Source organism: Trichoderma atroviride, chromosome 7 (assembly GCF_020647795.1).
Source record: "Trichoderma atroviride chromosome 7, complete sequence".
Lineage (NCBI taxonomy): Eukaryota > Fungi > Ascomycota > Sordariomycetes > Hypocreales > Hypocreaceae > Trichoderma > Trichoderma atroviride.
Genome location: NC_089406.1, coordinates 1,547,340 through 1,561,137, shown reverse-complemented (window position 1 = coordinate 1,561,137; position 13,798 = coordinate 1,547,340). Strand labels below are relative to the sequence as shown.

Genomic DNA, 13,798 nt, shown 5'->3' with positions numbered 1-13,798 from the left:
ATAAGTCAAGTCCTACTCCAAGATTGTATTATATGTATTTTACGACATGAGCAGATAATAAAATACTGTTTGAGTTCTCAGTCCAGCTAGAAAAAGCTTCAGCTACATCCTTCCCAACAGTCTTGAATCGCGACGTAACAATTTAGTTTCAGGATTCCTATATCGCAGACAGCAGCTCGATATCATACGCTGCTAAAATTTAGCATAGCGACGAGAAAAAATATCCTCTAATTTCTCATTCAGCCATCAAAATCAGTTTTTGAGAGCCTTTTCTGGCGGCAGGGAAAATAGATATATCCTCACACTCTTGAAGCTCTTGTGTAGCAAACGGAACGGAAAGAACAGTTCACGATCTATTTTGTCTTATTTTATCTTTGAAACAACACAGAGTGAAAACAATTTCATATATTAAGTACACAGCCCGCTGGAATAAGAAAAAAGTGTAAAAAAAAAACAATGGATAAAAAAAAACAGAAAACAAAACAAGTTCTCTCATATGCGGGCTTTGACGAATAACCAAAGGCTCAATTCTTTAAATGGGCAGGCATCTCTCCCTTATGCCCCAAATTACTCCTCTAGGGAGTATTAAAAAAAAAAAAAAAAAAAAAAAAACTCCCCTTCTGTTTCATCCTTCTCGACCTTTCCCATCTCTCTCTCTCTCTTTCTCCGAAAAAAAATGTCATGCGGATATCATTTTTATAGACCATGGGGAACCGAACACATTCGTATCGTCCAGCTGCTGCTTTCACAATTTCACGCCTTGCCAAATCTCAATGCAATGTGCTTTAGGTAGCCATCCCCGGTGCCTCGGCATTCCTGGTTGGTCGCCTGCCGCCCTTCAAACTCTTCATCCGGCCCAAGAGGCCTGATGGCTTGGCGGGCATCTCCTCAGATGGAGATGGCAGTGCTTCCGAGGATCGTCCCTCCAGCGCACCTGCTGCTGAGTTTTGTCGTGGCTTCAATGGCGGCGAAGGCCTGCCGTCGCGCTCGCGCTCACGCTCACGAGGAGGTGGTCTCGGGGCTCTGGCCTCTTCACGGCCGCCAAACTCGCCAAAGTCGTCGGATTCATACCGGCCGTGGCCTGGCATGGGTCTGTTGCTGTAGTCTGGTCGCACCCTGTTTCTGATTCTCTGTGCTACAGACTTCTTCCGCTGCAAGCCACCTTCGGCAATCTCCTGAGCCTGCTCTTCATTTCGGCGGACAATGGCCGATCGTGCAGCCGGCGTTCCCTCGAGGAAGGTCGAAGTGCCCAGTCCATGAGACTCATCTCCGTGCACCAGACTGGCACGAGCCGCTGAGTCAAAGATGACGGGTTCTCGATTCTTGCCCTTGCCGCTGGCGGCGTAGTCATGGAAGGCTTCGCCAGATCCGTGACCCATAAAGTTGGAATGGTCAGCCGAGGCGTTGAGTGGGCCAGAGCCGCCAAGTGTGTTGTTCAGAGAGCCCTCCGGGAAGGCTTGCATCGGAGACAACTTCTTGCTGTTCTGACGATTTCGGTGAGGGTTGAGGGCATCAAAAGGCCCATCATGGTGGAATACTAAAAGGGGAAAGAATCGAGTTAGAAACACACATCCTAGGATATCGAAACGAGGAGACTTTTGCAAAGTTGGTTATACATACAGCCTGTTCCATAAATGCTGGTGGCGTCCAGCTGATCAATAATGTCCATTTTGCGGCTGGGGCGCTGCTTGGCCTTGCTCTTTTCCCGACGCTTGGCCTCAATCATCCTCCTCTCCTCAGCAGTGAGAGATTTCGAATCGAAATCCATGGCTGACGAGTCAGAGTTGCGTCTTGGGCGTCGCTGCACCGGCTTACGGGGCGGCGAGTCGTCCAAAAGGCTGGGGCGGGTAGTGCTCGACGCCGCGTTCTTTGGCGCTGGCTTGCGGGCTCTCAGTGCCTCTTCTTGGGAGCGAGTAGGGCGATGCTTGCTGGATGCCTGGCTTTCGCTTTCACGACGAGCAGGCGCCGGCCGGTCTGTGGGACGCTTCTTGGGCTGCGAGTCGCTGGGCTGCTGCTTTACTGAAAAGGCGGGAGAGTCGTCGAGCGTCAGGGACCCCTATATTGGTGTGAATACCTTGGTTAGCACTGGTTGATTTTGTTGGCTCCAGACAGCCAGGAGAGGGAGCAGTTTGGCACGCGCGACCATGTCGTCATATCGTGGAGAGATGGAGAGAGATGGAAACGTACAAAGATGTCTTCGGCAGTGAGAGACTGAGTCTTGTCGGGACCGGCAGGAGCAGCCAGGTTGTCAGCCGGCCGCGGTGCCAGAGGCTGGTCCAGGAAAGGATTCCGCGATAGAGGGCGTTGGGACGGCATCGGGTCGTCAAAGGGCGATGTAGGCGTCGTGGGGAAGGACGGAGAAGCAGTGCGCATGTTGCGGAAGGGATTGTTGGAGGCGAGGCTATCGCTGTTATTATCATTGAGGTCGCCGTTGAACGACAGCCTGGGCGGCTGCGCGGCGGGTTGCTGCCCTATAGGAGACGGCAATCAGCATCAGCATCAGCATGAAGCGACGGACGGCGGCAGGCCAGATAGGCGAATGATGGGCAGAACATGAAACAGGACGGCAGCCCGTGTCGTCAACATGATACAGCAGGAGGAGGGTCGATCAGAGGAGAGGATAGGCCTGAATGCGCCCGCCAGGTGGGCTTGAGCCCCCTTGATTGGTTTCGACCGCAGGCGTCATGCGATAATCTCATTGATTCGCCTTTTTTTGATGATGCCCCCTTTGCGCGTCTTGCCGCCGTGGTGTCGCAGGACGGCACCAGCGCCAGCGAACGGTCGGCATGACGGCACCAGGAGCAAGCAACGTGGTCGAAGCTCAAATGAATGGATTCAAGGCATCAAAGAAACCAAATCACGACGCAATTGGGGGCGGAGAGGGCGCTTACCAAAGTAACCGTTGGCGGACATGATGGCGATACAATTGCTTCAATGTCAAAATGCTATGTATGGGATGTCCAAAGGGTCTTGAGAGGTTGACTCGCGACACAGGGGACTATGGCAGTTAAATTCCTTGGACCTGCAAGGCTGGGCTTAGCGTCATGGCCAGCCGCCAAACAAAGATGGGCGCTACCGGCTAGCAACCAGGCCCCAGGCACCGCGGCCTTCTAGAGGGCAGCCACTGCTGCAGTAGCGCTAGAGAAGGCCCTGGGCGAGCAATGCTGAATGCGCTGAGAGCACTGCAGACAGAGTCGACCGGGGCTGGTTACAGCACAAGGGGGGTCCCCTTTGCAGCTGGCAAACGCACCCGGCAGAGACTGGGACAGCCAACCTCGAGGATCAATGCCAAAAACAAAACCGGGATGGCAGCAGCAGAAGTAGTTGTGTTTCAGTAGTTGGCAGTCACATAGATGTTCACAGGTTGCGGGACAAGTTGAAGCAGCGAGCGAGTGAATGAATGACGAGTGCATGCATGCAGCACCAATTGATTGATTGATGGAACCATTTGGTGATGGGCACCAGGTCGCGCAGAGTACGCCCCTCCACACTGTGCCACTGCTGTTCCCCTTCTCCAGATCCAGAAAAGGGGGGTGGCTGCCCGCGCTTGGGCGGACGGGAAGGGAAGAAACTCGCGCTGGGCTGGCTGCGAATAGCGATCAGCGGCCCCGACTGGCTAGCAGTGACCCAAGATTGCCCGACTACGAAGAACAAAGCCGAGGGTATCTATTCCTTCGCTTGGGGTAGCTATCGACCGGTGCTTGTAAAATAAAAGAGCAGGAAAACAACCAATCTCATGCCCGCCAGCTCCAAGCGTCTTTCGCCCCCTTTTACTTTCCAGTTTTACTTACTCGAGATGAAGTGCTGTAATGCCGTTTGAGGAGTGGATTGGCCCTGAGCCGTGAACCCCCCCCTCAAAAAGCTCCCCGAAGCAGTAAGGTCCCGTGGCGGGGGGCACCAGTGCGAGAGTTGACCTGCAGATTAGCGCTAAGTGGGAGCGGCCAGCCCACTAAGAGCTTCTAGGTACCGCTAGTACTGCTACTATTGCACCTCCTAATAATTGCTTGCTACCAATGTGAGGCGGTCGGGTTTTATTCGCAGACAGATGTATTCCATTAGCTAAAATCTGTGAATATAAAATGAGCAACTGCTTCGTGCTAGCATCGGCGATCGCTGCTAGTACTGTAGTCCAGAGGAATTCCACAGTGCGAGACAGGGAATGCCAACTGCCCGCACCCAGGAATGTTTTGAAGACGAACACAGAGGAGGCGAAACCAGGAGGTGGTAGCACAGGTAGCGACCGGAGGTACCTCCTACAGTAACAATGCACAGGCGCACAGGCGCTGAGTGATCTGGTGCTAGTACTTGGTATCCGCGCGGTGGAGGCCAGCTGCTACCTGAAACATGCGCGTATCACAGGGCACAGGAGAGCAAATGGCTTCATGTTCCGCTCCTCTCCCCCCCGTACAGGAACCTCCGTACGAGTAAAGTGCATGCAGGCCCAAGAGCCACTAACACTGAACCCGGAAGCCCCAGTGTAAATTCCAGGGTCCAATACGGAGTACCAGTCCATGGAGTCTGAGCGTCGGCGATATGAGGACTGAGCCTCGCACATGCTGAATCAGGCATGTAGTTGGTTGCTCAGAGGGCAACTAAACATTGAATCTTGATTCTCTTTATCAAAGCAACCATCTCAGCTCTGTTTTGCCGCAATAGCCATTGGATTCCAAATCTCGCATTGCTGCGCTACCCACATCGGGATATTGATAAAACAATAAAAGCTTGCGCACCTCGTATCTCTAACACGTATCAAGCTCAAAAATCCAAGTATAGCTCTCACAAGCACAAGCACTTTTGTGGTGTGTGCCACAATCTCACATGCTCTCGCCCCCCCTCCCTCCTCTCCTCTCCTCTCATCATCAAAGCATAATGCAACCCCCCCTCCAAAACAGATTGATTCGCCAGGGAAAAAAAGAACAATACTAAATCTCAATTGATCTCCCTCTCTCTTTTCGAAAAAAAAAAAAATCTCATCAGTGGGGGGAAATGAAAGATCAATGCCCTGGATCCGCTTTTTCTTTCTTCAACAAAAATATCCTTACGGATACAAGGGAGATTTGATGAATAAAATACCGTAGACAAACCACAGCCAAACAAACTGCAGGCCAAGGAAACAAGGGGTCCATGTTTCCTACGGGCGATCCGAGAGGGGCAAAAGGCCACTTAATACGCGCTTAAACCCTGGATAAATGGCCGTATCTAGATGGACAGAGGGAAAGCAATGACAGGCTCTCTTCCGAAACAGCGTTGCCATGAGCAAGCGAGTGGCATCATGCCATTTGTCATTCGCACGGATCACGCTCCTAGCATTGGTTCTTCATGTTATTCTAATTACCTGCTAGTACGGAGTAGTACTACTACCTAGGTACTAACAAGTAGCCCATTTGAAGAAATAAGAAGAAACACTACCGGATCAGAGCCCGGCTCGGGAGTCTAGCCGAGGACCTTCCCCTTCTCGTATATTGCAAAGGATCAAATCGTCTTGTTTTGCTTGATAAATTCCTAAATTAAATGCCCAGTGGCAATGCCGCTACTATTACTTGCCGTTCTTGGATACCCAGCAAGGCACCTAATCCGGCAGCAATATACCGTTTCTTCTGCCAGAGCAACTACAGTTGCATTCCAAGGGTCTTGGTCTTGGCTGGGGTTTAAGATTTCGTGCTCTATCTGTAACAATCCTAATAATAAGCTCCAAGATCTTGTATATCTTGATAAATGAAGCACGTGACATTCAGATGGCTGCTCCCGACGACCTCTCATCCAAGATAGAAAGCGAAAGCAGAAAGAAAAGAACCGGTAGTATGATTTTATCTAGCATTGATCTTGAATCCAAGCCAAAGAGAACCACAAACTAGACCAGACATATCTATATTCGCCAGACATAGGAAAAGGAAACATTCAACACACTGCAGCATCTTGTTTACCCCCATTGCCTCCCTCACTGTATTCCTCTGCTGTTAGTTTATAACACACTTGTCCACATTGAACCTCAGTTGAAAGAGCTGAGAGCACACACAGTATGAACAAGGAGACAAAAAAAGGAATCTTGTACTTTCATTTCCCAATTGAAGAAGATCAAGACTACCCGACAAAAAGAGATGGTACACGATCCTCTTCAGCCTTCCTCCTATTACCCTTCAAATTCTAGTACAGCCGACCCCCCTGTCGTCGACGCGCTGTTGGCTCGGCGCCGTCCAGCCGCCGTGTCAACCTCTAACAAGTTATGATCATGCCCTGGTCCCTTTGAAGCCGCCCCGGACCCTGCTTGTGCATCTGCTCCGTCTAAAAGGTCGCGGTCAGTGCTCATGACTGACCGGCGCTCAATATCCGTGCTAGCGCCCTTTCTCACACCAATTGCCACGCCAACATCGTCATCATCTTCTTCATCGTCCTCTGTCCGCTGGCTGGGCAGAGCATTCTTTTCCAGCTCCCTCTGAGCCTCTTCCATCCTCCTCCGCACCTCGGTCGCCACCCGCATTCCGTCCGTAACAATGTTATCCAAAACACCGCGCAAGCCGCGGCCGCCTCCCATGGGTCCGGATTGCGCCTGGGCCTGTGATCTGGCGCTAAAGCCTAGATTGGAGAATGTGGTGAGTGATGGGCCGTAATAGGAGCTGCTGGGGGCTTGGAGGCCTTCGATGATGTGAAGCGAGGTCGGGAAAGACGATTCAAAGAACTGTTCGAGAATCTCATCTGCCAGCACAACCATCCGGAAGGTGGGTAGCGTGATATGGAGGGGATGAGCCGGGTCGAGCGCTGCGTTAGCTGCTTCGGCCTTGGCTTTTGATACGCGCCGACGAGACTCATTATCGACGCTGGCGCCGTCAAAACTCTCCTTGTTCGGGCTCAGTAAGTCCGCAGTCTTTTTAGCTTTCGTAGGAGTGCCAGGTGGTGATTTTTCAAGCGCCAAGAGATCTTCTTCCTCCTCCTCCTCCTCTTCTTCGTCCTCATCATCTCCGATTGCGAAAGCATTCGGATCAACCATGAGGTCTTCGTCCAATGTCGAGGTTCCAAAATCCTGCCCATCTTGATTTTTTGGGTGGTCAGGATCGGCATACTCGAAACATCGCCTGATAAATGCACTGATGCTGCCCAGGAATCGCTCGTTGGTCGATATCTCGGGGGGGTAAGCTGCTCTGAGAGTCGCTGGCGCTAACATCGCCATTCAGTCCAATGCTCGAAGCCCCTGGGCTCAGCGTGCCTTCTAGTCCGCGTCGAGACAAGAAGAGCAAAGCCTCGGATATTCGCAAGATGCCCTCTCGGTCCACTTTTCCGTCGTTGTCATCGTCGTAGAGCTCGAAGAAATACGTGATTGTGCCCATGATGTCTTTCTTGCCTTTGATTCTGGCTATGCCCGTCACCACATTTTGCAGGGTCAACGCTGATGATCCGTCCACATCCCACTTGTTGAAAACGCGTCGCAGAAACTCATGTTCTGCGGGCTCGGGTCCGTTACCCCAAGGCGACATGGAATCGGGAACCTTTTTGGCACCGTAATATTTGCCGTCTCCCCCACTCGCCTTGGAATCCGAGATGGCCCATTTAGACATGGCAGCCAAAAACTCACGGAAGGCATCGTAATCCATGAGACTGGTGCTTGGGCCAAGTCCGACACGACCCTTTTCCACTTCGTTGGGAGCAGTCGTGGCGAGGATTTCCGAAGCCCGCAGTCTGCTACTCTTTGCTTGGCGCTTCAGTTCTTCCTGGATCGTCAGATCCCGTTGTTGCCGCTCGTACAAGACGTTATAGAACCGATCGTACAGGGAACCGAGCTCGTCTGGGCTTAGCAGCTTGCTGTCGGGCCCTAGGTTGCGAATCGCCGTCCTCTTGGCAAAACTCTCGATATTGTTCAGGACAGAGTCCTTGTTCTTAAGCCGAAGCTCTGTGATGCTGCTGTGAGTGACTCCAGAGAACTCCTTGAAGGCCACAACCATGAGCTCCTGAAATCTCGTGACCGCCCTCAGCTTGGGGTTTTCTGACTTTGGATGAGCTGATTCATCGAGTCTGGCAAAATATGACTTGAGGACAGATATGAAAGCGCCGTCATCAGGTGCGTCCAGCAATTCCTCGCCATTGATGCGCAGGATTGCAAGGCCAACCTGGAACAGCACCTTGGGGCCCTCGACGAAGAAGACATCCAAAACGCGGAAAGCAAAAACCAGGGGCATAGAATTAATATACAGAGAAAGGAACCAGGGAAGCGAAACGACTGATAGCTGAACATCGCTCTTTACAAGATGATCCCACAGAATGGGCATGGTCTTTTCAACCAGAGATTCAAAAACTTTTTGATCCAAAAGGGTGCCATACATGGTCGTAGAGTAGTACCCTGGGACTAGGCGATCGCACAGGGCCGAGAGAAGGAAAAAGGCCTGCGACTCCGACATGTAGATGAGCAGCGCAGCCACAACAATATTCATAGCCTGACAGTAGCCCACATCAGCATTGACCCAGCTGTAGGCCGTGAGAACACGGCGAAGCCTGCCAATGCCTTCCTCGCTCTGGAAACCAGGATACTCGGGCAGACTGCGATTGAGATCCTTTTCAATCTCATCGATGGCAAGCGATTCCTGGCCCTCGTACTTGGCCAGCGTGTCGGAGTACAGCGTCGGGTTTTCCAGTCGGAGATACAGAGAGCCGGAGGTCACCTCCCATATCTCGCCCCGAAGTCTGTTTGGGAGACCAACACGGATAAGCTTGTGGAAAGTGGGTTGACGGATCAGCATCATATTCCGGCCATTATCCCGGAGGTATTCAGCCCATAGTCTCATCTTGGCCCTGTCGCGGAGCTTCTTTGGATCTCCGGGGTATCGGAAAGCCATGCCCAGTCCTGCATCCGGCGGTGACACGTTTGCCTTGTCATCTGTCCGCAAGAGATGCTCAGAGTAGCATTCGGCCACCACTTTGCGCAGCTTGCCTACGTTGCCAACTCCGGCTCTGAGACCTCGCTTCAAGCCGTCGCAGAACCTTTCACAAGCCTGCCGAGTGCCCGCCAAGTGGATGGTAATCCGCTGTTCTCGAACATTCTTGTTGTTGTTGCCGTTGCCGGGCTTTGAGGTGTCCGCTAGTAAGCCGTTCCAAGTAGTAATTGCAAGTGCAAACTGGTGGTGGTTTATGCCTGTTAGTCATTTCGCATATCACGTTGTTAGAATACTGGATACGACATACTTGAAAGTTTTGGCTATTCAATCTCTCCACTCGCCTAATAGCACAGAGCGGGAACGTGAAGCCGCTTCCACTCGGGCCGCTGCCATTGGTCTGGCCGGTAAAAGCGGAAGAAGTCGAGGTACTCGCTGACTGCGTGAAGCTCGTCGGCGTCGTCGAGAAGCACATGTAGGCCTCTGAAAGATGTAGCTTTCCAGCATAGTGCCATCCCCTATCATGGTCCGGATCGCCGCGCACGGAATTTGAGGGCGGGATGGTCAGCTCCGCATTGATCTCGTATAGAGGTGTTTGTGAGGAGGGCAGTCGGAACTGGCTCTGGAACAGGGAGGCTTTGGAAGGATTCCGATCCGAGTTGGAGAGGTTCAGTCCCTGGGTGGGATCGATGAGCTGCTGAGCTCTCTGGACGATGTTGGTCAAGTTGGAGAACATGGTTTCGACGAGATTCAAGGGCGCATGACGGTGTTATGATGGCAATGACTGCAACCCAGGCGACAGCAGAGAGGCCGGCCGTCGGATGGCTAGAAGAGCCGCTGATGAGCTGGCTGTTTGCTGTCGTCGGGCTGCCGGGATTGGGCCGTCGCGAAGGGGGGAAGGAGGCGGGAGAGAGTCGTGGAGGACGGTGGCGAAGCTCGCGAAGAGCCGGGCGGGCGGGTAGAATGCTGCGGACGCCGTGAAGAGCGCCAGATACTGCGGACGATGCTGGCGATGTCAAGACACTGGGTGAGCTTCGAGGTCTGGTGGTGAAGACGGAGTCCAGCAGTCAGTGACGGCAAGTGTCCGGGCTGCCGTTGGGGCTAGCGGCCGTGGCAGCGCTGGCGTTCGCGGGGCTCGCCCTTACGAGAGCTACAGCCTACGGGTGCTGGTTCAGCCCGCCAACCAGCGAGTCTGCCTTAGCTGCAGGGCTGCATTCCACCAGCCAACCAGCGCCGCGGAGCCCATGACGCCTGGCAGGTCCGCTGATCCGGCACGTACAGGGGCAGTCGTCATGCCCATCTCGGCACCTGGGCGCACTGCTCGTGCTCTAAAGTTCGAGATTGTGTTGACCTCCAGGGCTACAGTACCAGACTACATGTACCTGCTAGTAATAGCAGCGCCTGGTCAGCAAGGGCAAGGGGCAGGGCCGGTGAGATCAAGACGCCGTCCACAAGGCTTCCTAGCAGCGCATGTACCTGGATTGGTCTGACGCCTGAGAGGTACGGTACGGGGCACCCGCCCGCCGAGTACGTGTCTGAGAAGTATTAGGCCGTTTTATATGCCAAAGTTGCCCCTGTTTGACAAACCCGTGACCATCTCATGTGAAGAAAGATCAATGCGCTAGGCCAGCGAGAAGAAGGAATTGAAAAGACAACATCGAAATAGCAGAATGCATGTTGAAAATTCAAAATTCACAGCTGGCCGAAAGGAAAAGGAAAAAAAAAATAATAATAATAATAATCAATAAATGTATCATCCGCAAGACCTGGCGCATGGGTGATGGCAAGGGAGACTACTAGTAGTAACAGTCATCTATTCCATCTCTTACATGTACCAAGGTATCTACTTGTCTATCAGATGCCGCAGGCCCCGTGGACATCCCCATAATGCATGGCCTTTTATTGGCTGCGGGCTAATGCGCGCAGAGTGTGCCGTTGCATCCCTAAATCTCAGTGCCCGCCGAAGCTGTCAAAAGCCGATGACTTACATGCAGCCTGCATGACATCTCTGGGAATGGCAATACCCAGTACCTACCTAAGGTACACGATGTAAGTACCTACTTGCTATGACAAGAGAGAATCATGAATTAGCCTGATGTACAAGGTAACATATTTATATCGGAGCTGGTCTTGAAGATTCAACAATCGCCAGTGGTGTCATGCGTGCCCTTGAATCCTGGAATTTATCCCATCATCTATCACCACCGCCCTGATGTCATGTACCGGCCTGCATATACCAAGTGCCTCTCGTGTAAGTGCGTGTAAGTGCCAAGACCGCGGGATGAAAAGAGCCTACTATCCATGAACAACAGCCACGACGAAGCTGTACTGCATTCAATTGATCACGGCACGCCATTGACAGCCGAATCCATCCAACCGGAGCCGCAAAGCCCGCAAAGCCATCAACTCCAGACAAACCAAGGCCTCAGCACCGGTTCCTCGCCTTCCGAACGGACTCCCTCTTGCGATGCTAGCGTGCCCCTTGGAGCATCTCCAGCACCTGCTAGGGTCTCACTGGTCCAACTGGTCCAACTGGTCAAACTGCCCAGTCGCTGCTCGCCTGTTGCGTCATAAGCGCCCCTCCGGCTCTCCACGAACCACCTGCGGTGGTAGTACAAGAACGATATCAGCCTCAGCTTGCCTCTTATCGCCTGGCCTGGCTCTTTTTTTCCCACTTGGACTCGTCCAATAGCTGAACCGCCAAGAAGCAATTGAGTAATACAAATCAACGCCGACGGCCTGGCTCTGTCTCTGGCTTCCTTCTCTTCGCCCGTCGCAAGAGGATCGTCGCAAAAACAAAAGAAAGGCTCTCTTCCTGTATAAAAAAGGGCATCTCCTTCATCAGCGCGCCGAGTCAAGCATCCCATCCTATCCTCTTCCCGCCAGCATCCTCCCGGATTCCTCTCGCCGGATCTCTCCGCCTCTGCTCTCGCCATGCTTCGACTGAACCAATAGCCGACATCTCCCTCGCGCTTTTTCCTTTGTGTCGCCTTTCACAAATAAAGCGCCCGGCCGACCAGTGCGCGCGCGCGCATCTCTCGCTTCGCTCCTCCATCTCTCTTTGAAACTTTTTTTCCCTCTCTGATCGTCTTTTCTCTCTATATACCTACACTCTACGAGGCCATGGACCTCCCCTGACTTTGAATCCGCCGACAAACTCATCAATCCAACGCCAACAACGCGTACGGCTGGCTTCACTACCATCACCCTTTTTTTCTCGCATCTCCAGGCGTCGCAAATGGCCGTGACAGTTGCTGAAACGCAGCCGGCCACTCCTGCGTTATCAGCCGGCATGGCCTCGTCTCACCAGCTCCACCAGCCCGGCAGCGCTCCCAAGCCTCTGCCGCCGACTCGCACGTTCAAACCCTCCGATTTCACGCGGGTGCGGACTCTGGGAACAGGTTCGTTTCACCTCGTGCATCCTTGAATCGCCCTATTCTCTAGCAGCAAGCAAAACACAAATCGACCCTGGTTAAAGAATTTTTTTTACTAAAAATATACTTCTTCTTCTTCCTTGTAGGGACATTTGCTCGAGTGTGCCTCGTCCGCCCTGCCAGCGCCACTGTGCCTCTGGAAGAGGACAAGAACGCAGAAGTCTATGCTCTCAAAATCCTCAAAAAGACAGAGGTCATCAAGCTGAAACAAATCGACCACGTGCGTCACGAAAGGGCAGTTCTTGCAGATGTGGCAGGCCATCCCTTCATCACCAATTTACAAGCTTCTTTTTCCGACAGAGATCGTTTGTACCTGGTTCTCGACTATGTCCCGGGCGGCGAGATTTTCAGTTATCTGCGCAAATACCGCCGGTTCGATGAGCAGGTTGCCCGTTTCTACGCCGCCGAGATTGTTCTCGTGCTGGAGTATTTGCACGAGAAGCAGGGCGGCGTCGCTTACCGAGACCTCAAGCCGGAAAACTTGCTGTTGGACAAGGACGGGCACATCAAACTGGCCGATTTTGGCTTTGCAAAAAGGCTAGGCTACAAAGATGATAGACCCGTCGAAACATACACGTTATGTGGGACGCCCGAATATCTTGCGCCTGAGGTCATTCATAACAAGGGCCACACGACAGCAGTGGACTGGTGGGCGCTAGGCATCCTGATATACGAATTCTTGACGGGCTACCCTCCTTTCTGGCACCAAAATCCTATTGAGATTTACAAGCAGTAAGTTGAACGATTTTCGGGCATCATTTCTTGATGCGTTGGTGCGCCAACCAGTTGCTAATACCACAACCAACCAGGATTGTTGAGAAACCCGTCGTCTTTCCCCAAGAACCACAAATCTCAGACGAGGCCAAAGACATAATCAAGTCGTTTTGTACAATCGACCGCTCCAGACGCCTCGGTAATATCAGCGGCGGGGCCGGCCGCGTCAAAGCCCACCCCTTTTTCCACGGAGTCAACTGGGAGGATCTCCTCAGCCGCCGCCAGCCCGGCCCGATTATCCCTCCCATTCGATATCCCGGCGACGCTCAGTGTTTCGACATGTACCCCGAGGACGACGGCAAGGGCGATGTTTACACGGCCGAGTTGGCCAACAAATACGACCAATATTTTGAAGATTTTTAACAGAAAGACACTAATAAGCTATATATACCTTTTTTTTTTGGCTTATGCCTAATATTTTTTAAAGACGGGAAAAGGAGAAGAGAGCGTTAATGTCTTTTTACCTGTCTGTGTATGAGAAGTGTATGAGAGTGTATGAAAGAGAAAGATATTTGTGCGTCTGTTTTTGAAAGTTTTGTTAGGTCTACTTGGCGAGAGAGAGGAATGCTGTAGGTAATACTTTTTTTTTTTTTTTGTGGTTTTGTTTTCTTGTTATTATTCATCGACCAGTGACGAATCGCATTTTGCGCAAAGTCTTTTGTTTTCAGCACCTTGGATCATATAACGAATGGGGGGCTTTGGGTTTTCTTATGCATGTACATGGTCGTCAGA

The 13,798-nt window shown here is 52.2% G+C and overlaps 4 protein-coding genes across 4 annotated transcripts; 1 reads left to right on the top strand and 3 right to left on the bottom strand.

Moving 5' to 3' along the window:
• Positions 1-390: 390 nt before the first annotated feature.
• TrAtP1_012540 (uncharacterized protein) lies at positions 391-2,975 on the bottom strand. The gene is made up of 4 exons (XM_014090097.2): positions 2,892-2,975; positions 2,188-2,471; positions 1,621-2,056; positions 391-1,537 (listed from the first exon to the last, which is right to left on the bottom strand). Exons 1-4 carry the CDS (start codon positions 2,911-2,913, stop codon positions 786-788), a joined length of 1,494 nt encoding a protein of 497 aa, XP_013945572.2. The 5' UTR covers positions 2,914-2,975; the 3' UTR covers positions 391-785.
• A 3,155-nt stretch (positions 2,976-6,130) lies between these two features.
• Positions 6,131-6,985, bottom strand: TrAtP1_012539 (uncharacterized protein; the record flags this gene model as incomplete). The annotated part of the gene is made up of 1 exon (XM_066115570.1): positions 6,131-6,985. The coding sequence occupies one exon, from the start codon at positions 6,983-6,985 to the stop codon at positions 6,131-6,133; it is 855 nt and encodes a 284-aa protein (XP_065971669.1).
• A 58-nt stretch (positions 6,986-7,043) lies between these two features.
• Positions 7,044-9,594, bottom strand: TrAtP1_012538 (uncharacterized protein; the record flags this gene model as incomplete). Its single annotated transcript, XM_014090098.2, has 2 exons — positions 7,044-9,101; positions 9,169-9,594. The coding sequence occupies 2 exons, from the start codon at positions 9,592-9,594 to the stop codon at positions 7,044-7,046; spliced, it is 2,484 nt and encodes an 827-aa protein (XP_013945573.2).
• A 1,270-nt stretch (positions 9,595-10,864) lies between these two features.
• TrAtP1_012537 (uncharacterized protein) lies at positions 10,865-13,795 on the top strand. The gene is made up of 3 exons (XM_014090099.2): positions 10,865-12,259; positions 12,379-13,024; positions 13,102-13,795. The coding sequence occupies exons 1-3, from the start codon at positions 12,097-12,099 to the stop codon at positions 13,427-13,429; spliced, it is 1,137 nt and encodes a 378-aa protein (XP_013945574.1). The 5' UTR covers positions 10,865-12,096; the 3' UTR covers positions 13,430-13,795.
• Positions 13,796-13,798: the final 3 nt, after the last annotated feature.